The 24503-nt window shown below is 39.2% G+C and overlaps 10 protein-coding genes across 10 annotated transcripts; 6 read left to right on the top strand and 4 right to left on the bottom strand.

Moving 5' to 3' along the window:
* Nucleotides 1-714: 714 nt before the first annotated feature.
* Nucleotides 715-3039, top strand: BCR41DRAFT_356633 (UDP-glucose/GDP-mannose dehydrogenase family, NAD binding domain-domain-containing protein). Its single transcript, XM_022024678.1, has 3 exons — nucleotides 715-837; nucleotides 1234-1507; nucleotides 1944-3039. The coding sequence occupies exons 1-3, from the start codon at nucleotides 801-803 to the stop codon at nucleotides 3025-3027; spliced, it is 1395 nt and encodes a 464-aa protein (XP_021880036.1). The 5' UTR covers nucleotides 715-800; the 3' UTR covers nucleotides 3028-3039.
* A 1430-nt stretch (nucleotides 3040-4469) lies between these two features.
* BCR41DRAFT_356631 (hypothetical protein) lies at nucleotides 4470-6053 on the top strand. The gene has a single exon (XM_022024677.1). It carries the CDS (start codon nucleotides 4742-4744, stop codon nucleotides 5954-5956), a length of 1215 nt encoding a protein of 404 aa, XP_021880035.1. The 5' UTR covers nucleotides 4470-4741; the 3' UTR covers nucleotides 5957-6053.
* Nucleotides 6054-7418: 1365 nt separating this feature from the next.
* On the top strand, nucleotides 7419-10055 carry BCR41DRAFT_356630 (hypothetical protein). The gene has a single exon (XM_022024676.1). The coding sequence runs from the start codon at nucleotides 7491-7493 to the stop codon at nucleotides 10014-10016; it is 2526 nt and encodes an 841-aa protein (XP_021880034.1). The 5' UTR covers nucleotides 7419-7490; the 3' UTR covers nucleotides 10017-10055.
* A 133-nt stretch (nucleotides 10056-10188) lies between these two features.
* On the bottom strand, nucleotides 10189-11970 carry BCR41DRAFT_105963 (histone-fold-containing protein). Its single transcript, XM_022019344.1, has 4 exons — nucleotides 11613-11970; nucleotides 11193-11265; nucleotides 10739-10832; nucleotides 10189-10560 (listed from the first exon to the last, which is right to left on the bottom strand). Exons 1-4 carry the CDS (start codon nucleotides 11640-11642, stop codon nucleotides 10239-10241), a joined length of 519 nt encoding a protein of 172 aa, XP_021880033.1. The 5' UTR covers nucleotides 11643-11970; the 3' UTR covers nucleotides 10189-10238.
* Nucleotides 11971-12718: 748 nt separating this feature from the next.
* On the top strand, nucleotides 12719-13296 carry BCR41DRAFT_289445 (U6 snRNA-associated Sm-like protein LSm8; the record flags this gene model as incomplete). Its single annotated transcript, XM_022020329.1, has 3 exons — nucleotides 12719-12754; nucleotides 12920-13047; nucleotides 13212-13296. Coding segments are annotated over 3 exons (249 nt in total), but the record flags the coding sequence as incomplete, so codon positions are not given.
* Nucleotides 13297-14954: 1658 nt separating this feature from the next.
* On the bottom strand, nucleotides 14955-15942 carry BCR41DRAFT_105935 (P-loop containing nucleoside triphosphate hydrolase protein). Its single transcript, XM_022019343.1, has one exon. The coding sequence runs from the start codon at nucleotides 15880-15882 to the stop codon at nucleotides 15358-15360; it is 525 nt and encodes a 174-aa protein (XP_021880031.1). The 5' UTR covers nucleotides 15883-15942; the 3' UTR covers nucleotides 14955-15357.
* A 1401-nt stretch (nucleotides 15943-17343) lies between these two features.
* Nucleotides 17344-17973, top strand: BCR41DRAFT_308075 (hypothetical protein; the record flags this gene model as incomplete). The annotated part of the gene is made up of 2 exons (XM_022020892.1): nucleotides 17344-17473; nucleotides 17897-17973. 2 exons carry the CDS (start codon nucleotides 17344-17346, stop codon nucleotides 17971-17973), a joined length of 207 nt encoding a protein of 68 aa, XP_021880030.1.
* A 300-nt stretch (nucleotides 17974-18273) lies between these two features.
* Nucleotides 18274-20105, bottom strand: BCR41DRAFT_423345 (Inosine/uridine-preferring nucleoside hydrolase domain-containing protein). The gene is made up of 4 exons (XM_022030288.1): nucleotides 19628-20105; nucleotides 19117-19501; nucleotides 18871-18995; nucleotides 18274-18743 (listed from the first exon to the last, which is right to left on the bottom strand). The coding sequence occupies exons 1-4, from the start codon at nucleotides 19905-19907 to the stop codon at nucleotides 18307-18309; spliced, it is 1227 nt and encodes a 408-aa protein (XP_021880029.1). The 5' UTR covers nucleotides 19908-20105; the 3' UTR covers nucleotides 18274-18306.
* Nucleotides 20106-20239: 134 nt separating this feature from the next.
* BCR41DRAFT_423344 (S-adenosyl-L-methionine-dependent methyltransferase) lies at nucleotides 20240-21326 on the top strand. The gene is made up of 2 exons (XM_022030287.1): nucleotides 20240-20716; nucleotides 20817-21326. Exons 1-2 carry the CDS (start codon nucleotides 20285-20287, stop codon nucleotides 21285-21287), a joined length of 903 nt encoding a protein of 300 aa, XP_021880028.1. The 5' UTR covers nucleotides 20240-20284; the 3' UTR covers nucleotides 21288-21326.
* Nucleotides 21327-21387: 61 nt separating this feature from the next.
* On the bottom strand, nucleotides 21388-23608 carry BCR41DRAFT_324499 (phosphatase 2C-like domain-containing protein; the record flags this gene model as incomplete). Its single annotated transcript, XM_022021550.1, has 8 exons — nucleotides 21388-21954; nucleotides 22076-22141; nucleotides 22280-22420; nucleotides 22552-22636; nucleotides 22799-22875; nucleotides 23003-23134; nucleotides 23257-23343; nucleotides 23506-23608. The coding sequence occupies 8 exons, from the start codon at nucleotides 23606-23608 to the stop codon at nucleotides 21578-21580; spliced, it is 1068 nt and encodes a 355-aa protein (XP_021880027.1). The 3' UTR covers nucleotides 21388-21577.
* Nucleotides 23609-24503: the final 895 nt, after the last annotated feature.

Raw genomic sequence — 24503 nt, 5'->3', positions numbered from 1 at the left:
GTTGAACAGGAACGCGAAAAAAAGAAAATAACATGTTTGTGTTTCAAATGAAAGAAAATGTTGTCCTACAGTGGAACTGTGGGAAACCAAAAAGGTATAAAGAATAAAATGCAGTGCAGTGCAGTGCAGTGCAGTGCATACGCAGAAATAATAAAAAAAAATACGCGACCATTGGAGCGTCTGAAAGAAGACCGTGGATGGAGATGGACTTTTGGAAAGATAACGGGGTCTAGGGGTAGATAGGATTCAGCCAAAAATAGCAGGAAATGGAGCAGCAGAGCAGTAGGGCACAGAACAAAGGCCAAAACGTGAACATGAATGGGTATCTATGAGAGATTTGTCTAAACACGATGCTAATGGGGCACTATCATTGTCACTGTTACAATATAGGGGGAACCCAATATAGTTGCTTGTATATATTTTACCATTCATAGAATAAAAAAAAAATAAAAAAAAGCGACATCGAGAAAAGAGGCCAATGAGATAGCCAGCTTAATTGTCTTTGGCAGAGCCAAAGCAAAGGATGGATGGAAGCAAGTGTAATGGTCAACAAATATGAGCGATATTTTTATTATTGTAAATTGAGTTAATAAAGTAGTGCGACTCAACAGATGTTCATGCAAGTCTAAATTGTAAAGTTGAAGCCAAAGCCAGACTTTCATTTAAATACCCTGTCCCTGCTCTTTTTTTCTTTCTTCTTTTCTGTTTCATAGACATCACCACTCGCCTCTTCATCGCTCTACCTCATCTCTTTGCTTCAACTTTTTTTTTTTTTCTCTTCTACAAACTAAATAACAATCATGGTCAACGTCTGCTGTATCGGTGCTGGTTACGTCGGTAGGTCATAATGAAATTTATGCTTCATGCTTATGTCCGTCAACAACAAAAAAAAAAAAAAAAAAAAAAAAAAAAGAATGAATCAATGAATGAATGAATGAATGAAGAGATCAGAGTCTCGAGATTTCAGGGCTACGCGTCACCATCGCCTCTTGGGTCCCATCCGCAAGCATATGGACACAGTTGCATCAGCAATCAACCCGCTGTCGTTTTCTTTTCATATACTATCGCGCGTCCTGCTACCATCCAAGCTTTGGATCAGGATGGGATACTCGTTCATTCACTCACAATTGAAGAAGGCTATCAAGGCATTCAAGTCGATTTAACCTCATTTTTTTTTTTGCTTTTCTTCTTTCCCTTTGTTATTGTCTACATCATTTATATCGTGATCTTCAGGTGGCCCCTCCAGCGCTGTCATTGCTTACAAATGCCATGACGTTAATGTCACCATTGTCGACTTGAACCAGGCGCGTATTGATGCCTGGAACTCAGATGAACTCCCTATTTACGAACCTGGCCTTGACGAGGTTGTCTTTGCTCGTCGCGGCAAGAACTTGTTCTTCAGCACCAACGTTGATCAGGCTATTATTGATGCTGACATCATCTTCGTTTCTGTCAACACTCCCACCAAGAAGACTGGTATGGGTGCTGGTATGGCTGCCGACCTTGCGTAAGTACTTTTATTATTTCAATATCAAACGATTGGAAGGGTTATTTTGCAAGAAAGTAAGCTGTCATCAAGGGGGAGGGTGAAGAAACAAAACGACACAATCAAATGAGCTAAAAAAAAAAAAAAAAAAAAAACTAGAAACGTGCTTTGATCCACAGGACAGAATTGGGCTGCGGGAATCTTCTAAGCTTACTTGACTCGCTCCTTCCATGCACTCCTTTTTTTCCCTCTTCTGTCTCAAATTGTGGTCAAAAATTTGGACCGTCTGTAGCTAATGCAATGGGAGAGTATCCGCTTGATCCCGATTGCACATTCCTGGAGGGGGGAAGAGGCCTACTGGAGGCTGATATCTGTAACAAAGATAGTTTATTCTTATTAGATCATTGAATCGTCTTCTAACATCCACTGAATGTAACTTATACCAATGATCTTCTAGTTACATCGAGACCGCTACCCGCCGTATTGCCCAGGTCGCTACCTCATCCAAGATCGTTATTGAAAAGTCGACTGTCCCTTGTCGCACTGCTCAGAGCATGCGTACTATCCTCGAAGCCAACTCAAGCAAGAATATTCGCTTCGACATCCTCTCCAATCCCGAGTTCTTGGCCGAGGGTACTGCCATCAAAGACTTGACCAACCCTGATCGTGTCCTTATCGGATGTCTTCAAACCCCTGAGGGCTTTGCTGCTCAGCAAAAGTTGGTTGATATCTATACTCGCTGGATTCCCCAGGAGCGCGTTATCACTATGAACTTGTGGTCCTCGGAACTTTCCAAGTTGGCTGCTAACGCTCTTCTTGCCCAGCGTATCTCTTCCATCAACGCCCTCTCTGCTATTTGCGAGGCCACTGGTGCTGACGTTGATGAGGTTGCCTATGCTTGTGGTACTGACTCCCGCATTGGACCTAAATTCTTGAAGGCATCGGTTGGTTTCGGCGGCTCTTGCTTCCAGAAGGATATCCTTAACCTCGTCTACTTGAGCGAGCAGCTCTTCCTGCCCGAGGTCGCTGCGTACTGGAAGTCTGTTGTCACTATGAACGAGTACCAAAAGATGCGCTTCACCCACCGTATTGTTCGCACCCTTTTCAACACTGTTACCCATAAGCGCATTGCTCTTCTTGGCTTCGCTTTCAAGAAGGATACTGGCGATACCCGCGAGTCTGCTGCCATCACTCTTTGCAGCTACTTGATTCAGGAGCGCGCCAATGTTGCCGTTTACGATCCAAAGGTCTCCGCCAAGCAGATGAAGATGGATCTGACCGAGCCTGGTGTTGGTACAAATGAGGCTGAGGTCGAGAAGCACATCCAGGTCTGTAGCAGTGCTTACGAGGCTTGCGCGGGCGCTGATGCTCTCGTCATCTGCACAGAGTGGGATGAGTTCAAGATGGAGCACTTGGACTACAAGAAGATCTATGAGTCCATGCACAAACCTGCCTTCATCTTTGATGGTCGTTTGATCTTGGATGGACCTAAGCTCAGAGAAATTGGATTCCGTGTTGAGACCATCGGAAAGAGCGTTTAAAAGGAATCTGCATATTTTTTTTTTTTAAAAAAAAAAAAAAAAAAAAAAAAAAAAAAAATCGACAGCAACGTGCACGAAGAGGACATGGATTTTTTAATATGAGAAAAGCAGCAAGGAAAGAAAGGGGTCTTGGATATGTAGCACATAATTCCTGGTGAACTAGCTATTGAATCCGAATGCCATCTCTACTCTACTCCTAATCCTAGTCTATCTTTCACGCTACTGTAGTTTTGTTTCAAATCATCATATTCTTCTCTTTTTATTTTTTTTATTTTCCTCATGTACATTTCTATTTATTTTCTTTGCTATTTATTTGTCTTTAGAGCGTACTTCTTCCTGATTACCAGAATAAAACCCGCAAAAATGATCCCATAATTCCTATTCTTTGTTGCTGTCATAAAGTTATGGAGGACCATTCATGTGGCTTTTTGATATACTTTGTGAAATATGAACACTGACGCGTCTCCACATTGTAAAGAATGCATTTCCTTGTTGGATAACTTCCTCCATTTCAGCTTGACTGATTCAGCTTTCATGGGTATTCACTGCAGTCTTAATCGTCTCCAGAAGCAGTCAGGTTTTAGGGTTATATTCTCAACCATATTTAATTATTTTTGTCCATTTTGTGTTTAAAACAAATGGAAATAGTGAGCCCTTTTTTCCTTTGTTGGATTTGTTGAAAGGTCATTGGGGCAAGGTTCATTCTCTTTAGTCATTTATGCTCATGAGTTTCTCCTCCAACTGGAAAAAAGAATTGTGTCCAACATCCACATTTGAAATCGTTGCAGAGTCTCAGCTCAGATGTATAGATTAAATAATCACTGCCTTTGAAGAAGGAGAGTTTTTTTTTTTTATTCTTCGGAAGAAACATGTCTACAGATTTTGGGCTATTGTTGACATGAACCCTTTCACGTTCACATCGAATCAGGTCATCCTTGTAAATTCTCAGGCTAAATAGGGAGAGTGTAGATTGTGTATTTGTGCAACAGCTTCTACATCATTTTGGGTAGACGCATGTATTGCATGACCATTTTGACCATTAATTGAATATTAATTATGAATGTTTATCATCTCTCTTTTTTTTTTTTTTTTTTTTTTTTTTTTGAATGATGAATTTCCTGTCCTATTTGAAGGAACAGGGGGGGGGTTTTTTTTTAATTCCTTTTTCTTTAAGAAAGCATCAAATGAGATGGTGGATACCGAAAATATCATATCCAGGGACAGTTTATTTTAGTTTACCCGGGAAAGAAAGAAAAAAGAAATGCTCTCAAAGTCTTGACCAACAAGCACAAACATTATATACCTTACTGCACAATGTCATTCACTTTTTTTTATCCTTGGACTAGCCTAAACCCCGATTGTGCTCAAGTCGAGTTGAGAATGACAATAACATCGAGAACAGGCATGACCTAGAACCATTGTATACGCTTTTTTGTACTCCTTTTCTTTCTTTCTTTCTTTCTTTTTCTCTTTCTTTTTGCTTTGTCTTTGTTCATTCATTTTTCAGTCCTTTCTCTTCTCCCTTTTCTTTTTTCTTCACTTTTTTCCCTTTCATTCATCATACTTTTACCTCTCTACTCCTTCTGCTTCTTTAATAGTCAACTCTTTATTCTGAACCAACTTTTTATTGATTCCTTAAACATACCATCCTTAATACCTTAAAGATCCATCACATCAGTCCAATTGAGCATAGTTCTTATCCATCCAAGACATCATGGCAACAGCATACTTCTTCCCAACAAGACACAAGGAGTGTCAGCAACAGCAACAGCAGCAGCAGCAGACAAAAGCACTTTTCTTGCTTACTACTTACTCCCTAACAGGCGCTGCACTTATGGGATCTTCTGTTGGTCTCCTTGTCTATCAAAGTCGCCAGTTTTTCTTTCTCAACCCGGACAATCAACATGACCCATTCTCATATGCAGCAAATACTCCTCACGGATATTCTTCCTCATCATCATCATCATCATCATCATCATCATCATCATCTTTGTCGTCGTATGACCAGTTGAGCAATGGTGTAGGCGAACAACAACATCCACATCATTATAACCACCATTATCATCATCCGTATTCATTCAAATCCACGTGGCTTCCAGTGATTATTTGGTTCAGTCTTCTGGTATTATCTTCAATCCTTATCAACACCCGGAAATGGGTACCAAAGATCATATCTGCCAGGACTGGTGTGTTATCAAGTCAGTTCATGTTTGCCTTGTTTTGGATCATGCTTGGGGCCGTTCAAGAGGTTCAGGAACATCTTCAATTCCAAAGCAAAGCGGTCAATGCGGTGGACCCTATTGTGGCGGCAATGGAGGACACGATAGAATTTGATAATGCTTTTGAGACAAGGTCTCGGATAGAGGCATTAGTTTTACCACTATATACCGTTTGGTATGTGGCAGTGATGCTTCTAGGCATTGCCACAGGTTTGTTGACAGCAAGCAGTAGCGCAATGGAGAGACAGCTCGAGCAGACTTTTTTGGCTTCGCGGTTGGAGGGGGATTCCCAAGGTCAGATGGGACGATTCGGAGATATTGATGAAGAAGAGGGACAGCATCTTGTACAGGATAATGAGGAACTAAAGGAGGAGAAATATGGTTATAATAAGTCGTCTTCTAAGGAGCACACGCAAGTGCAGGAGAAGGAGCAGGAGAAGGAGCAGGAGTCTTCAAAGAGTCAAGGAGTCACAGCGGTCAGACTCCAGTATACTATTGGTCAACGTTTGATGATGGTGGGACTTATCATGGCTCTCTTAGTGAGCCAGATGAGACTGTTCCAATGGATCATTCAAGCACAAACTATTGAGGAGCAAAGCAATGGCATGAAAGCAACGAGTACATCAATCTCGTCATGTCTTACATATGTTGGCCTGTTGCCAGGCACGATCATGATTTCATTGGGTGCACGGTTTTTACCTCCCATCTAGGCCTCCCTTTTATAATGAATTTTGGACGCGTCTAAATAGCACGTTAGATGATAGTCTATGTATGTATCAGTATCGCACGTGCCAAATAGTAAAACTGGTTTCAAACCGTCTTTCTTGTTGTGTACCCTTTTTTTTTTTTTTTTTTTTATAATTTCTATTTTCGCGTCGAGGGAAAGATCTCTAGGCGGTGCACCTACCCTACCCCGAATTCTAATCACCCAAACCCCATTACCAATCCATCTAAGAAAAAAAAAAAAAAAATCTGCACGCCACTTTCAAGCATAGATGTACCTTGTTACTTATGATGAAAGGGGGAAAGGCTATTTTTACCTTTTTTTTTTTTTTTTTTTTTTTTTTTGGGCGTATTCACCATGTGTCTCTTTTTTTTTTTTTTTTTTTTTTTTTTTTTTGCCTTCGGGATGCCAAGAAAATGAATAGACCCAACCTTCTATGCAAAAAAAGAAATGAACAGAATCAAAGAGAAGAAAGAGCATGCTATAGCTTAGAACATTTTTACATAATATGTTTATTTCACATCCATTTCTGACTGCATCTTTTTTTTATTTTATTTTTTTAAAAAAAAAAAAAAAAAAAAAAATAGAGAAAGGTCAATGCCAACATCCTATTTCAGTAGGACAATCACAGAACAACATGGAGTTGAATTGATTGATAGGCAGGAGAAGGGAAGAGAAGGCTGAGAGAGAAAGAGAAAGAGAGTACAAAAGTGATGCAACGCACGCCCAAAGGTTGTGGTTTGTGTGTGTGAAGTTTGACAAAAAAAAAACAAAGCAGGCAAATTGAGTGAGTTTAGGGCAGGGGAGAGGGATGGGGGAAAAGAAAGAAGGGGCTGTTCAGGCCCATCCGTTCACTTGAGAATACCAGATCGTCCTTGCGTCATGCATTCTCCGACCGAGGACCATTCCAACAGGAAAAAAAAAAACCATTTGCCTCAAAATCATTTTTACACACACAAACAGAGCATCTTGTGCAAAACCTTGTTCGTCGCCGTCTCAATTTTTTTATTTTTTTTTATTTTTTATATCCCACTGCCCAAGTGTGCATGGTGAGTCGTTGGCTGTGCTGGCTGTCTATTCATGAGTGTATGTGGATATGGGACAGATGCAAAAAGTAAGTAAGAAGGTTAAACTCCTTTTCTTCGTCTTTTCCTAATTGCGCCCAGTCTGGCGCTGTCAGAGTAGAAATATAAATATCAAAATCAGTCCGAGACGATTTTTTTTATTTTTACTTAGTCTTGATTCGCATTTTTTTTCTTTTCTTTTCTTTTCTTTTTCAATCCATCATTCTCTTTCTCTCTTTCTCTCTTTCTCTCTCTTTCTCTCTCTGTATATACTTTTTATTTGTGTATTGTGCACATGTCACTTTAAGTTTTTTTTTTTTTTTTTTTTTTTTTTTGTCAAAGCATTCTGTTTTCCTTTGTTTCCACCCTGTTCCCCCCCCCCCCCTTTCTCTTTCTCTCCCTTCTCGTCCTCCCTCCCTCTCCCAATCCTCGGCCATTTACTATTACAACCTTCCCATGGGTACCCAAAATATTGATCAACACTCTTTAGTGAGAGAGAAAGAAGAAGCTTGTGGAGAAATAAAGACTTGTCATGCATCTGTCAACATCTCGATCTCTTCACTCACGCGGACTTCAACGCCAATTGATCTCCGCAGTGATATGGCCCTAACACAAAAACAACAACAGCAACATGTAAAAGAAAATGATCAGCTGTTGAGGACTTTGGCCTCACATCTGGATTTGTTGACCGCTGGAGCACTATTCCTCTTACCTTCCATCTTGCCTTTCCTTGCCTCGGCTCTCACCGCCTACACCTACACCTATCATAACGGCAGCAGCAGCAGCAGCAGCAACAGCAGTAACAGTAACAATGCCAATGTTTCATCCGATGATGTATCGTCATCAACGTCATCCCTATTGATGGCTCTAATTGAAGAGTTAACCGAGCATTGCACCTGGGGTACCATCTCGATCTTGTTGTTACCTTGTATTGGCATAATGATCCCACTTTCCGCCTTCAGAGTTCTGAGTTTACTCGAAGAAAAGAATGACCATGAGAAAATCCCCTTCCTCTCTCGCTCTCCACTCCGACGGCTTTCTCGATGGATGCACTGGCGATCACAAGAAGAGCAAAATAACACCGACCCATTTTTACCCTCGACCACAGCAACAGTCTCAACAACAGCGGCCACGGATTGCAAACGGAAAACAGGGCCTCGGAGAAGCTCAATGGATAATGATGGTGATGTCAGTTATTGCTGTCATACTATGACTTCAACCAAGGTCAACTCTTCTCTCGATTCGCGCCGAAGGTGGTCCTTCCCAACGAGCATGAGAGCGTCGACAGGCTTTAGGTTGGGAGACAATGATGGTTACCAATCTTTGAACCTTCGGACTGCGCCAATGAGCCCATCAGCACGTGAACAAGCCGAGAAGGAGGGCGAAGCTCGATCTTGGTCTTTGTTTCTGACGGACAACAACTCATCTTCACATATGGATGCCGTAGATGCCACCAACACACCGACTACTCATCGTCATCAAGGTCCTCAGTTCTCGAAGCTTCCACGGCCCAGGACGATCCTTTTGACAGGTCTTGGGATTTGGACAATCTTGATGATCGTCTCTTCTCTCCTGGGTATCAATACCATCATTCCCATGGATTCTTCTCTTTCATCATCATCTTCTACTTCTGCTTCTTCCCATCCTTCACCTGCATCGCCCGTTGTACCAGCCTCACTTATTATGGGCTTTAATCAAGACAGTGCCGTCACCATCCATGATGATGAAGAGGGAGGATTCGCGATGGCCGAGGATGTGGAAGACGAGAATGATGATGATATGGACGTGGGTGGTGGTGAATTCATGAAAGAGCTGGCATCCATGTTGGAGCTCAACATGGATCTCAATGAGCCGATCGATAATAAGCAAGATGATCCTATTCAAAAGTCCAGTGATCAGTCAGCCTGGTCTGTAGACGAGGATGAGGGTATCAATAATATTCGAACTGAGGAAGCCTTCGCGACCTTTAGGACGAACATCATTATCGTGGATAAATCAAAAGGAGAAAACAAAGACATGGTAGAAGAGGAGGAAGGAAAGGAAGAGGAAGAGGAAGATAAGGAGGGTGATCACCATTTCCATGCCCGTGTCCCTAATGGCCACTATTACGAAGATGTGGACTTTCAAGATGTAGAAGACTTTTTGGACCCAGATTCCCTGGACGCCTTGACCTTGGACCCCAAGGATGCGGATGTCTTTCAGAATTTCCTTGCTCATCTGGAAAAAGACGAGGCCTTGTCCCAGCGTCGGAAACAAGAACAGCTGATCGACTCGGTATTCCAACATGCTCTCCCTTGTGGCTCTTCTGCGGGCATGCCGGCCTCTTCTCCTATTTGGACCATTGACCTGCCACGAATGATTCGAAAGATCTGGAATAGTGCCACAGAGGGATCCGAACGGTTGTCGACGCGGCAAGGAACCCAAAATGGTGAACCTCTGCAAGCTCGTGTCTTTGAGTATGTTCAAGGATGGACCGAGTTGGCTATCCTGATCGTTGCCATGTGTATGGGTAGTCTCTTGGTCGGATTCGTACAGGCCAAGGCGTTGTATTATCAAATCTTGGAGCGACATCAATTACTTTTGGAATCCAACTGGAAGGATTGTTGGGAGGAGGATGAGGATGAGGCTATCATTAAGAACGGCTTCCGTACAAGCTCCAGACGGGCCACGTGGACCACAAAGTTGTCTTGCATCGCATTGTCAGCATCTGCTCTATGCCTTACCTTGCTGGTGATGTTTGCAGAATGCTGGGATATCCCCTCAGTCTATTTCGCTGGCATCGGTATCGCTGGCATCATCCTTGTCAATGCCTGGGTTCCTGATATGGCATTGCAGGTCCATTTCAAAAAAGACAACTACTACTACAACGACAGTGAAGAGGCCGATGAAAAACCAATATGGGTTCCTATGCCTATGAGTGAACGCCGTAATGCCTGTTCCCTTGATGAGAGTCGAAGATGGGATATGACCCTCAGCCATTAAGCCGCAAGGCTACTTTTATCTTTTGTTTTTTTTTTTTTTGTTTTCCCCCTTGTACATACAAACATATATATATTTCTTTGTAAATAAAACCATTGTGTCTTCATGGCATTGTAAATGCGCTGTTAAATTCACTCGATCCCTTGCTTATTTTTGCATCTTTTTTACTTTTTTGCTATTATTATTATTATTATTTTATTTTATTTTATTTTATTTTATTTTTCTTTACTCGTTGTCATAATCATCGTCATCCTCCTGTTTAATACTCTTTGCTGAAGACTTTCTGATTGGAGCCCCACTCCGCGCTGCGGCCATGGCACCTGCGAAATCCGCAAAAGATTTATCATCGTCCTCTTCCATCTTCATACTATTACTTCTACTGTGACTCCTGCTGGTGCTACCGCCAACACCACTATTACTGCTACTTGTAGGTTCGTTATTATTCATATCGTCATTACCACTGCCTTTCGATCCTGAAGGATCTGCTACATTCTGAACAATATCTCTCAAGAAATCAAACTGGTCCTTTTCCAAAATAGTAGTTTTGCTATCCGTCAATAATAATAAAGGAAAAAAAAAAAAAAAAAAAAAAAATAGAGTCAGTCGAGTTGTTGTAGACCCGTCATCACCACTTATTAAAAAAAAAAAAATAATAAATAAAAAGCAAGCTTGGCTTTCCCCATCTTGTGACGTTTCATTGAACATTTTCCCTCCCCAAAACTTACAGATGGGCAGCTGTGAGTCGTTTCGCATTCTTGGAGCGAGCCTCTATGCAAGCTTCATCAATCAAAGATTGCATAAAAAGTTCCAATGCCTTGGCTATAAGGAAAAAAAATAGGCATTAAAATAATAACAGTAATAATATTAAGTTAATATCCAATTTTTTTTTTTTTTTTTTTTTTTCCTTCTTTTTCTTTTGCATTTCCCGATCGTAGATACTCCTTCCGCTTTTTTTTTTTTCTTCTTTTCTTTTCTTTTCTTTTCTTTCTCTTCGTTGCTGAGATAATATTGTTTGGCGTCGAGATTTGTCCTCATTTCACTCCATGTCAAAGATGCATAATGTGATAAATTTTTCTTTTTTCCTTTTCCATGTTTGTTCCTGACTTGTCTCCATAATAGCTCAAAGATATATATATATATATATATTATATATATATATATATATATTTAAATGCATACATATAAGAATAGGGGTTGCCTGCGCGACCTTGCCAACATCTTCATCCATTTGCATGATCTTCTTGATGCGGGCCTATTCAAAGATGGATCAAATGTTGAATAATATCAAAACAATGAGAGATGAGTCCTTTTTTTTTTTTTTTTTTTTTTTTTTTTTTATATATAATATTATGAGAACTTTTTTTGTTATAGGTCGGATAGAAGTATGAGCCATTTATATAATAAAGGAAATCATGGCGTGGTAAAAAAAGAATTTAGTTTGGAATAAGGCCAGTACCCGATAATGACTTGGGCGAAAGAGAGAGAGGGAGAGAGAGAGAGAGTTGGAAGAAAAAAAAAAAAAAAAAAAAAAAAAAAGCCGTTGGATTTGCAGTAAGACAAGTTATTAAAACAGGATTGTCAGAAATGAGTTCCTACCACGGGAAATTTCGTTTTATATTTCTTGCGCATGATGGAGTATAATAATATAGTATGGTGCTGTTGCTGCTGCTGTTGTTGATGTTGTTGTTAAAAGATGATAATAACAAGAGTCTTGCTCTTTAGCTTGAATTTTTTATTTTAAGCTAATGTTGTTCCTCCAATGTAAATGTGGTTTGAATGATAAGAAGAAAAAGAAAAAGAAGCTTAGGATGCCAAGTTTGGTGAAAAGTGATATGAAGGGAAAGGGGAGGAATGTTTTTGTACAAGAGAGAAAAAGGAGAAAGGAAGAAAAGAAAAGAAAAGAAAAGAAAAGAAAAGGAGACACGATCGAATGCTTTTTCTTTTTTTTTTTTTTTTTGTAATGTCTGCCGGCAAATGGACTCTGCCTGATTGCCAAAAATGTACATCTAACAGATGCATATAATTTTTTGGTGTGCACTGTGGCTTTGCATGTTTTGCTCCGCGGTTTGGGTGCTCAGTATAAAAAGGACTTGCATGCATTCTATTCTTTATACTCCATTTTATTATTCTCGCACCTTTTTACATTTCATCAGCAAGCCTTCTTTTTTTTTTTATTATTGTTTATTACCCTTTTTCTTCTTCTTCTTCTTCTTCTTCTTCTTAAAAAGGAAAGCAAAGAAACATTTGCAAACAAAGGAAAAAAATAAAAAAAGAAACAAAGGAGCCAGCTTCAGAGGAATATCAATAGAGCAACATCAAGATACCAGGAAAAAAAAAAAGACAGTTCTCCATTCTTCTTTCCTCTTCAACTGCCGCTCCCACCTCAAGCCAGTCAGACAACAACAACAACATTCATCGAACTTCCATAATATCGATAAAAGAAGAAAAAAAAAAAAAAAAAAAAAAAAAAAGGTCGATATTTCTTAACACATTATATCGCAGGCAAGATGTCTGACCAATTAAAATCTCTTGTCGAACGTAAGGATAAACAACGGCCCAAAAACCGAATAAGAAGAAAAAGACGCGTCATATTCTCGTTATCGAGGGATCAAACGATTTATCTTGATGAACGATGAACGATGAATGATAATAATCAACCTTTTTTTTTTGCCTTGTCTTTCGCGTTTCGTTTAATTTTAGGTCCAGTATTCGTGTACCTCACAGATGGTCGCACACTTGTTGTACGTTGACTTTTCTTTTTTTTTTTTTTTTTTTTTGCAAAGATCACATACCATATGAAGAAGTAAAACAAAAAAAAAAAGGGCTTTTTGTTTTTGGCTCCTCATTTCAGTTTCTTATTTACCTTTTTTTTTTTTTTTTTTTTTTTTTTTTTTTCCTTCCGGTAGGGTCAATTGATGGGATATGATCAAGCAGCAAACGTTATTCTCGGACAAACACATGAAAGGATATTTTCATCAACAGAACCCATGAAGTCAGTACCTATCGGTGTATATGTCATTCGTGGAGAGACCATGTAATAACTCTATATTTTCAAATAACAGCTTTATTTTATTTTATTTTATTTTATTTTATTTTAAGGAAAAAGAAGTATCCACGCTGATCATCATCAATGTCACTAACATTTTTTTTTTTTTTTTACATATATATATGTGTGTGTGTGTGTGTGCGGGGAGATAGAGCAATCATTGGCGAACTGGACGAGGAACTGGATGGGGCGACGGATTATGAGAATATGTTAGCTGAGCCGCTGGATCCAATAAAGCTCTGAAATGACACTGCTTCCTCATATAGTTGCCTAGGAAATGAAGAAAAAGTAGAAGGGAGAAAGAAACAGGAAATCATTCAAGATAGATGGATAAAAAAAAAAAAAAAAAAAATCATCAATAGATATCAGGGGCACCATTTTTTTTTTTTTTTTTTTTTTTTTTTTTTGTTTCTTTTCTTTCACCAACACACCTTGGGACACACAAAAAAAAAGATTGAAAAGGAATCCATTCGCATGGGAGGGCTTTAAGTGACATTTGGACCCAAAAACAGGAGAATTCAGCTTGCATATATAAACAACCTTGACATTCATTAGGCATCAAAAAATAAAAATAAAAATAAAAATAAAAAAAATAAACAAACTCTCAACAAACTTTTTAAGCTCTTAATGTTAATATATTATGAGTTATGATTTTTTTTTTATTTTATTTTAATTATTTCATTTTCTTGAAAAAAAAAAAAAAAAAAAAAAAAAAAGATATGAGGTTATGAATGAATATTCTAATCACCTTGGGAAACAGCACAAAAATCATCAGCGAATAAAAAATAGTACTAATTACTGTACAACTGTATAAAGTAAAAGCAGCTTTCCTTCGCTTTTGTCTAATCAAAACATGCTTCTCCAAGCATAAGAAGGTGAAGGGGAGATATAGGGAAAGATTGAGAGTACAGGGTTGGGGGTTGGTCCATTATGCTTTTTTTTTTTCTTTTTGATCGTATTGATTTTAGTATCAGGTGTCTAGCATGGCATACTAGTACTGCGTACCAAAATAACGAAAATTTAGTATGACATACTCGTACTGCGTACCAAAATAACAAAAACAATCCCGCTTCCACAGCTGCAAAGTATCCAAACTCACCATCCCTCTTCACAAAACCTGTCGTATAGACCATCTGGTCTCTATGATTCCTGAGAACGCGGATGTACGTATATAGAGTACTCAGGCACTCTGGGAGCATTGCAGGGATGGAACCCATGAATGCATATTAATATCAATTTCACCCTCGTCCCGAGCGCTCTTTTTTCTGATGAAGTGATACTAGACGCAGTATGAGTATGTTATACTAAACCTTCGTTAATTTGGTACGCAGTACGAGTATACCATACTGGACACTTGATACTAAAGTCAATACGATCTTTTTATCTGTATGGATTCGATAACATACCTCTAGCAAAAAAGGGGACGGAAAGGTGTTTTGCATTTTTGTAGGCAGGGAGTAAAAAATGAAAATGGTAAATGGGGCTAGATGCGCTAAAAGAGTGGAGGCAAGTAAACGGTGAACATAGTGCATCGTGATGGTATAGTTTGATATATGGTCTCTGCTGATTTTTTTCTACAGATTATTTTCTACAGATTTTTTCCTTCCTTTGTATGTAATAGGCGGCTGATTTCTGCTAGTCCCGATACCTCATCCATTTTTTCTATAGTCGATATACATCCAGCAATAGCCTATTTTACTATTTGCGATAATCTGATAATCTAGCTGTCGAAGTCTTGTAAGTCCATTTTTTTACATTAGTTTTGTGCGGCAAACTTAATTTCTAATTTTAGACCAGGAGAGAAAAGTGGTTTTTTGAATTATTTGCAGCTTGTTGCTCTTTTTTGTTGGTCCTTCTCAATTATAAGATTTTTGTTAAGTAAACCATTTATATTTGAAGGAGAGCGACAAGCTCCCTCGTTTTTGGATAGGTCTGTTCGGACGTTTACTTGGTTCTGATCATTATAGCAAGTATAAATAGTTCGGTTAATACCGTCCTCAGTTAGTTTGTATATACAATTTGTTTATGTGTGAAGAATTCGACAACAGGTAGGGTTTGTGAACACTTTGCAATTGTGGAAAGGGATTTGTATGTTTGCTAGACATCTTTCCCGTGACATGCATCTAAAGAGTGACAAAAAAATCAGCCACGCACTGAAGTATATACTAAATTCTCCAACATTAGTACGCAGGAGTACTAAAATCAATAAATTTTTCCAACTTTAGTACTCAACTCTAGTACTAGTACTAGTATGTCATACTAGTCCTGAAATACTAAAATCTGTACACTCTTTCTTTTTTAGTCCTCCAAGAAGAAGAAATTTCCTGAGGCCTTCTGTTCCTTATCCTTCACGGATTCTGATTTGTTGATTCTTGGGCGGTAATTAGTAGGATCTCTGCGGAATGTGATCTGGAGCGAAGACAAGAACTTGTTCATACCCGTCAACAAGCTCTGAGGTGAGGTCGCAGTTGCCTCAACAGAAGGAATACCATCATAGACAACTACACGATCTGCCAAGTATGTAGCCATAATGAAATCGTGCTCCACAATGAAGGCCGTCTTCTTGGCATGGAGAATAAAGCGCTTAATGACCTTAGCAGCAATAATACGCTGTTCCGAATCCAAGTAAGCAGAGGGCTCGTCAATCAAATAAATATCAGCGGGGGCACCAAGGGCCAAGCAAATGGCAACACGCTGCAATTCTCCTCCTGACAAGTTGGTGACTTCGTTATCGATAATGGCTTCAGTCTGAAGTGGCTTCAAGACATCTGTGTTGAACTGAGGATGCATAAATGCAGCCTTGATCTTCTTCAAGAACAACATACGCACAGTACCCTATAATTATTCACCACAATTAAAAAAAATAGCAGTAATAAAAAAAAAAAAAAAAGATGTCGTTAGAAAAAATAAAAATAAAAATAAAAAAATAAAAAATAAAAAATAAAAAAAAAAGAAAAGCTTCGATTTTTTCAAACACCAATAAGACTAAGTTTGCTTACCGGGAACTTGGGTGCGATCTTCTGGGGCTTGTACGACACATTAAGTTCAGGGACATATTGGTCACCATCAGGCTTCAGAATACCAGCCAAGAGACGAATGAAGGTAGTCTTTCCAGTACCGTTCTCTCCCAACATGACAATGATCTCTGAATCTGTGAACTGACCAGCTTGGACGTTCAGCTTGAAGTCTCCCATAGTCTTGGTCATGGTAGGGTACTTGTAGCGGCGATGATTTGGCATATCCTGAAGCTCATCAGCCGTCTCGGCCAAACGGAAGGTCAAGGATTCATCACGGAAACGCAAGTTCTCAGTAGGGACCTTTCCGTCCAAGAAAATATTGATACCTTCACGAACTGAGAAAGGAAGAGTAACAACACCATAGACCGAAGGAACACCATAAAGAACACAAATAAAATCTGACAGGTAGTCCAGAACTGACAAATCGTGCTCAACAACAATGACAAAGCAAGTAGGCTTCAATAATGAACGGATAGTCCTGGCTGCATTCAAACGCTGCTTGACATCCAGGTAGGACGAAGGCTCGTCAAACATATAACTAGGCACAAAAAAAAAAAAGAAAAAGCAAAATGAGCCACCAATGACGTTAGCATGTCTGAGGCTAAAATAATAAAAGAAAAATTCTACTGCGGCGATTGTCCCAAGATTGGAGAAAAGAACTTACATATCAGCGTTTTGGATGCACACAATCGAGATGGCAAATCTCTGCAATTCTCCTCCAGAAAGCTGCGAAACCTCACGTTGCAAAATCTCCTTGAGATCTATTTTAAAAAAAAGAATGATGAGGATGAGAAATGCAAATACATTATCAAAACAAACCAATTATCGCTTGACATGACCACAGTGTAACAACCAAAACTTACCAAGGTTATCAATCATCAACTGACGGTTGTCCAACTCCTGCTTTGACTCCAAGAGTTCACCAACCTTTCCAGAAACAGCCTTAGGCAGATGGTCAACATACTGAGGCTTAATAATAGCCTTCAGGTTATCCTCCAAGATCTTTGTAAAGTAGTTCTGCAATTCAGATCCACGAAAGTGTTTCAAGATATCCTGCCATTCGGGCGCATTTTCAAAGCGACCCAAGTTGGGCTTGAGCTTTCCTGCAAGAATCTTGAGAGCGGTAGATTTACCAATACCGTTCGTTCCAACCAATCCTAGAACCTGACCAGGTCTGGGGACAGGAAGACGATGTAACTTGAAAGAATTGGCAGAGTAGCGATGTGTAACTTCCTTATCCAAATTGGTGGGCAAGTTGATGATATGAATGGCACCAAAAGGGCAACGCTTCACACAAATACCACAACCAATGCAGAGATCCTCTGAGATAAATGCAATCTTGGAGGCTGGAGTGACTTCAATACACAGCTTGCCTATAATAATCCCATGTTGTCATAGTTTCTAGTTAGCATTCCTGTTTGTGATTTTTAAACTTATACACTTTTTTTTTTTTTTTTTTTTTTTTTTTTTGCTTTGTATTGTTTTGCTCTGCTTTGTTCTGTTTTGTTTTACTTCGCTTAGAAAAGTGAAAGGATAGATAGGGCGTGGAAGAGAGAGGGAAAGTGGAAGGACAAACAACAGAAGAGCAACTGTGTGTGTGAGGTACAGGTAAGGATTTGGGCAAAATGTCATCCACATTGATTACGTTTAGCATTGGAAAGTGTTCGCGATTACTGAGAATTGTATTGCTGAGGAATCATATAGTGTTTACATAGCCGTCCCTCAAGGATGTTGGAATTGGTGATGGTAACCATTGCTTCATGAGTAAGCAGGCTGCCATGCATATGCTGCTGCCTTACCCATTTTGACGACAGGGCAAGATTTCTTGCACTCCTGCCTACACTTCTTTGGCTTGCACTTGTCATTGTTGACAATGGCCACACGGGTAAGTTCTTGATTTTCAGACATGTCAGAACAATATTCGTGTATGAGAGTAAAAAGAGGAGAAGAAGTGAAGAAAAAAAAAAAAAAAAAAAAAAAAAGACGCCGAGAGAGAATGGCAAAAAAAAAGATCGAAAATTGATGTCAGTGTAATTTTTTTTGTTGTTTGCAGGACAGTTAAAAAACATAGTCACGTGAGAAGCATTAATATCTGAATATATTTGGCTTGAGTCGCCCGAATATCCGAGTCGAGTCTGTGCTCTGTGTGAAAAAAAACTTTATTGGAGAATTTACACTAAAAAAAAAAAAAAAAAAACTGGATTATTGACAGCCATCAGGATGAATAATGTTACTCGCTTTCATGCTCGTAATCTTCAAAGTAGTTAGTGACACCCCAGATATCATACAGCATGGATTTCAAATAACGATTAGGATGAGCCTTGAGGACCACATGTGTACGTGACATGTCACCTGGTGCAGGCTTGGTACTTTTCTTTCTCCGGTCCACTACCAGCATACCGCGCGTCAACGAACCATTGCTCTCGATACGGATGTCACATTCCTCAATATGCCAGCCCACTTCAGTGAGGTCGTCCTCATGTTCCAGATCCATAAAGAATCCAATGCATAAAGGGTCATGTAGATTCATAGACTTATAATGCAACTTCTCAGCCAACAAATCAAATAAGTATTCAAGTAACATTGTTGAGAATTTAGAGAGAGGTGTATCCAGGGGTTTGACGTATTTTTTTAAAACTGAAGACCTGAATGTTACTTGATGAGTAACTATTAAAAAAGTGAACAATGCAGAAGAAAAGAGTTAGTTGTAGGTAGTTTCTATTTATTTATACGCCAGCAATGTGAAGATATGATAAACAACAACAAAAAAAAAAAAAAAAAAAAAAAAACGAACCATCAGTCGGTAGCATGTATAATTTGATAGCTTTCGCTGGGTTTTTGTTGACTGTTGCCTGTAGGATTGTGTGAACGCTGTGAGGGCAAGAAAAGAAGTTGAATTCTGCCACTGGAGTGACATTTCTACACAACGGAATGTTTTACATACATCGTTAGTCCATCACATCAACCAGGTAAGCAGGCAAGAGACGTTGTGGAGGTCATTACAGATAAAACTTTTCTTTTTTTTTTTCTCCTTCCTTACCCCGGCATATCAAGGCATCCACCCATACAAATGACCTGTTTACAACGAGCAAAAGTAATGGGATCCTTTTCATAGGCCAAAGCTAGGTTAGTCATAGGCCCCAGTGCGATGATCGTGATCGTATGAGGCTCAGCTTCTGCCAACTGCTGCAGAATTTCAAGATGAGCCTGTGTCTTGGATAGCGTGAACAGCTTTTCAGTCGGTAAACCTTCTCCTGCTACTGCCTCCATCTTTCCTCCAAGCCTATCTGGATCCAACAATCCAAGAACCTCGGCCCAGTCTGTTGGTGCAAGGTCTGGATCACTCAGATGCAGTTTCCCTAACCCATCAGGCCCATGAAAGTCCTCACCATACTGTGTAGGCACTACCAAGGGCTTTACTGCACCTAAATTTGTTATAGTAAAGCAAAATCACCATTCAATTTATCAGAATTCGTTGGGAGGATAGTATATAACATTTCAAATATTACTTCTGGCTTTTTTTTTTTTTTTTTTTTTTTCATTTCCTTTACCAACAGAAATAACGGGTTTCTTGTGCCTGATTTGTTCCAATCGGTCCTTGTTGGGTCCATCAGGCAGTGTCGCCAAACGGTCAGGATGCACTTCTTTGCCGAGGATATGAAGGATAGTGAAAAGGTTTTTGGTCACATTATTCAGGTTTGTATTGCCGTAGGTGAGAGTAATAGCCTTGACGTCCACCTTGGGTGACCCCATAGCATGGAGAATGGCCAAGGTGTCATCAATGCCGGGATCGCAATCGATGATGCAAGGGCTAGTTTTTTCTTTTTTCATGACAGGATGAGATTCAAAAGTAGAAAGATGGAATGTATTTTTTCAAAGAGTAAACAGGATACAGAATCAAATAGACCACAACTTTATACCAATAGCTGCAAAGCCAGTCTTCCCACGCCTTCGCTTTTTGTCACAGAGTGTCCACGGTGCTCAAATCCTTGGACTCTGGATAAATCGAATAAGCTTAAAGGAAGCGGCTATTGGACCTGAATGGAGCAAAAAAAAAATAAAAAAAAAAAAAAGTAACTCAGAGCAACTACAGTCACCAGAATGGGTGTTAGAACTGGTATAAAACAAATGAAATAGAGAGTCGTTCCCTCCCTTGTCCTGTAAAAAACACTCTCCTCTCCTCCTTTGACATACAATCTTTACTACCAATGTCCTCCACAAGCAATAATAACTGCATTAACCCTCATGAAGTGAACCGCATATCCTGGAACGAAGCTGTCATCGCCCATAACAGCCACAAGGTAGACCAACACCTCTTTTTCAAGAATAAGGGCTCGACGCTCTACAAGGAAGAAAAAGACATTCTTGGGAATCTAGTTGGTCTCAAAGTTTGCCATCTGCAATGCAATGCTGGTCAGGATACCCTCAGTCTCGTCACCACATTAGGTGCACAGAACCCTGTCGGCATCGACATCAGTGACACAGCTATTGCGTTTGCCACCCAGCTGGCCAAGGATGCCGGTATCGAGGCTACATTTATTCGAGCCGACATCTTCGATTATTTTGATGTCACAAACCCTGACCAATTCGACATGGTCTTTGCAAGTTACGGTGTCATCAATTGGTTGAAAGATTTGAAGGTAGTATACAAAAAAAAAAAAAACCTGCGGCATAAAAATTACTGCTTGATCTATCTCTTGTAACAAAACAACTTGTTAATTTTTTTTTTTTATTATTCAGAAATATGCCGCAGGGGTGAACAAAATTCTAAAACCTGGAGGACGCTATCATCTGATCGAATTCCATCCAACAGCCTACATCTTCAATCCGGACTTAGTTCATGAGTATCCATATTCCAGCCAAGGCAACCCTATTCATGAGGAGGGCGGCGTCAATGACTACGTCGCATTGTCTGCACCTGAGGATGGTGATGAGCTCATGCCGAACCTCAAGTATGCGACTGGTATCCAGGATTTTCAAAATAAGAACCCGAGCATTGAATTCTGTTGGGGCCTTGCAGACGTTATTGGCCCCCTCGTTGCCAATGGACTCCATCTTACGGAGTTTAAGGAATATCCTTACTCCAATTCCTTTAAAATGTACAAGGATATGGTTGAAGAGAAGGTAGAGGAGGGTATTCGATGGCACTTCAAAGGACCCATGTTGCCATTTATGTACTCTGTTTCGTTCATTAAGCCTGTGCGAACATGATACAAGATAATCTCTTTTCCTTTATTAATACTATTAAAGCTGTTCAGTTGGCGACATGAATGAAGAGATGAAGCTTTTGCATTTTTTTTTTTTTTTGAAAGCTTTTGATATGGGTACATGTGTGGATATTGAATATTGGAATAAGATACCATGGATATGCTTGCACAGTACAATGTGAAACTGAATATGATAAAAGAAAAAAAAAAAGTAATGAAATGATGAACAATATGCCCGATGAAATGATTGATGATACAGATCGGTTGGGTACACTATCCCCCCGTTCTTAGACCCTACTCCATATCTACATTGTCCATATAATAGAGTGGGTGACTCTCCGCTTTCGATGGCGGTGGCAACAGTTGACCATCCCCAGCCGTGCCATCGGGATCTTCGTCTCCATTGGGACGGCTCTCCGAGGGGTTTTCTGGGCCCAATCGTACAGCAACGCGGTTGCTGACATGCTCATACCATTCTTCAACAGTCCTTCCATTTAAAAATGCCACAATAATAATAGTCATATTATCGCAGCCAACGTATGCCATATCACAATCAGATGCCAAACAATGATCCATAGTCATCTCGCAGATTCTTTCCAGAGGGATTTTATCGGCAATACCCTTGCGGATAAAAGTTATTACATCCTGAGAACTCATACAATCCCAAATGCCTATCCGTTTCCAAATCAGTTTATCGCATTGTGAGTAATAGCAACAACAGCAACAACAACAACAACAACAACAACAAAAGCTCAAGCCAGAAAAACATTAAGGGTTTCTGCAAAGTCTTACCATCGCATGCAAGGACTAAAAACTCGTCCTCATCCGTTATTTTATGCTCCCTGATGGCTGGATTAGCTGGTAGTTGGTATAAATGTATATAAATGATAATCAGTTTTTTTTTTTTTTTTTTTTTTTTGTGAAATACACTCATGTACAAGAAAAAAAAAAAAAAAAAAAAAGGCTATCCCTGCCTTATAGTAAAAAAACACTTACCAGTGACGATTTGTTCCTCAGGTCCGAGCATCGCATTCATCTTAAATTCAAAATCACCCAACGCTCGTGATAATGCAAGGTTTCCATTTACCCTGTTATATTGAACAAACCCTCCTGCAGCGACGATTCTAGCTGCTTCCGCTATAAGGTTGCAGAAAAAAAGAAAAAAAAAAAAAAGATCGGTGGTTAGACGAGGGACCTGATTTGTAGATTGATATTACCACAAAATAAACAAAAAGCAGCACTGTAAACAGAAATACTGCATCCTATACCTTTGTTCATTGGTTTGTGGTCATTCGACATGGCAATAGCTGTTCCATTAGAGCCAAGGACGGCACGAGAATCACCGGCATTTCCCTGGATAGAATTAGATCCGTATTATTATAATAAAAGAAAAGAGAAAAAAGGAAAAAAGGAAAAAAAGGGAAAATCATTAAAATCTATATCAACATACTATAATTCCAAATATCCTCGAAACTTCTTATCATCGTCCGTAAAACAAGATGAAATAGCGCTTACCACATAGAGTATATTATTGTCTGTAATGGTTGCAGTAATGGCGGTGCATCCAGATGAATCGCAGCCATACTCGGGATCTGACAATTGGTCAATGAGTTGTAAAAAAAAAAAAAAAAAAAAAAAAAAAATCCAAAATGGTTAAAATGAGAGCTTAAAAAAAAAAGGTTGAGTAAGGTGGTCATCAATAATAGCTCAAGGTGTTACCATGGCGAAGAGCACGATCCATTTCCAAGAATCCATTCTTGATTGCAGTTTTATAATCACCCTTCGAGAAGGCATAATCAGCCACGATCTTCTTGTGTAAAGCCTCCCCGCTAAACATGGCAACATTAGGACCTGCGAATAAGCCGAATATTGTTACATCAAGCCTTATTAGAAAGAATTTTTTTCTTTCCCAAGCAAGCAAACAAACTTTTTTTTTTTTTTTTTTTTGCCTCTAAGAAAATTGGGCAACTAACCTCCATGACCATCATAAACGGCGAAAAAGGAAGTTCCTTTGGGGGCGTTCTCTAACTGCAGCAAGGTTGTGTGCGCATCCTCCATTGCTAGTTTTTTTTATATATATATAGAAACGAAAAGAAAAAAAGTAGTGTTACAAAAGGACTCCAAGCTTTCTGTAAAAGACCGTGCGGCTCAAATTTAGAACGTATATTATGCATGTAATATAATTGAAAGCTTGCATCCTCCACATCAGGTCGTGGTCTTACAGATTCGCCATCCTTGCATAGATGACGCGCCATAAGCAAGACGTTCATCGTGACCCGAAGTCGAGTGCTTCTCTGTGATAGGTGCTGAAAGTGTCTGACCCATTGGATATATTCACAAACAAATTTTGTACTGATGTATACGCCTGTGTTATGTAGTAGTTGAAGATCAAGGTTCGGTCGAATAATTAGATCTATTAATGAAGGAGGGGGGAGATGTATGAGAAAAGTACAAAGATTGTAAAAAAAGGAGTAAGTAATCCTTGTTTTTATTTTCACTCAGGACTGATCAAATTTCGTTTGCTTCGTCAGTTGGAACCCAGTCGCATGTTTCAAAAAGAAAAAAAAAACAACAACTTTGTCTATCTTTCACGATCTGCCTGGAAGGAAAAATAGTAAAGTCAGCAGCCACCGCCACCATCCCCCTTTCCTAGTCAAACCAAAACACCTCCTTTGCCATTCAATAACTGGAATTGCTTCAAAGTCGCATTTGAATGTGTCGTTAAAAAAAAAAAAAAAAAAAAAAAGTAATGAGAAACACAACAAAGCAATGTCTTCCTTTTCATTCAATGTAGAATGAAGAGAAAAAAAAAAAAAAAAAAAAAAAAAAAAAAAAAAGCAATTGTCATAGACATGCTATAGGTAACAAGTAAAGTTCATTTTTATCCCATCAACTTTTTCAAAAGTAGGCAACACATAATTCTGGACAACTTTCTTACAAAAAAAAAAGAAAAAAAAAAAAACTAGCCAGGTCCAATGAAACAAATCAAATAGTGGAGAGATTCAGGGATATGTGGAGTAAAGACAGAGGATAAAGCGAGAAGAAGAGAGGGATGATGTTGAAAAGAAAGAAAGAAAGAAAGAAAAGAAGAAAGGAAGAGAGAGAAATTCGTATCCTATTCTCATTCCAATGATTTAAAGTCAAGAGAAAAAAAAAAAAAAAAAAAGTGTGCGTGACACAGGGACAAGAGCAAAAAAAAAAAAAATTCATGTCCATTAGG

Source organism: Lobosporangium transversale (assembly GCF_002105155.1).
Source record: "Lobosporangium transversale strain NRRL 3116 chromosome Unknown BCR41scaffold_26, whole genome shotgun sequence".
NCBI classification, from domain to species: Eukaryota; Fungi; Mortierellomycota; class Mortierellomycetes; order Mortierellales; family Mortierellaceae; genus Lobosporangium; species Lobosporangium transversale.
The sequence above is the reverse complement of the archived record's forward strand: the minus strand, read 5'-3'. Positions and strand labels throughout refer to the sequence as shown.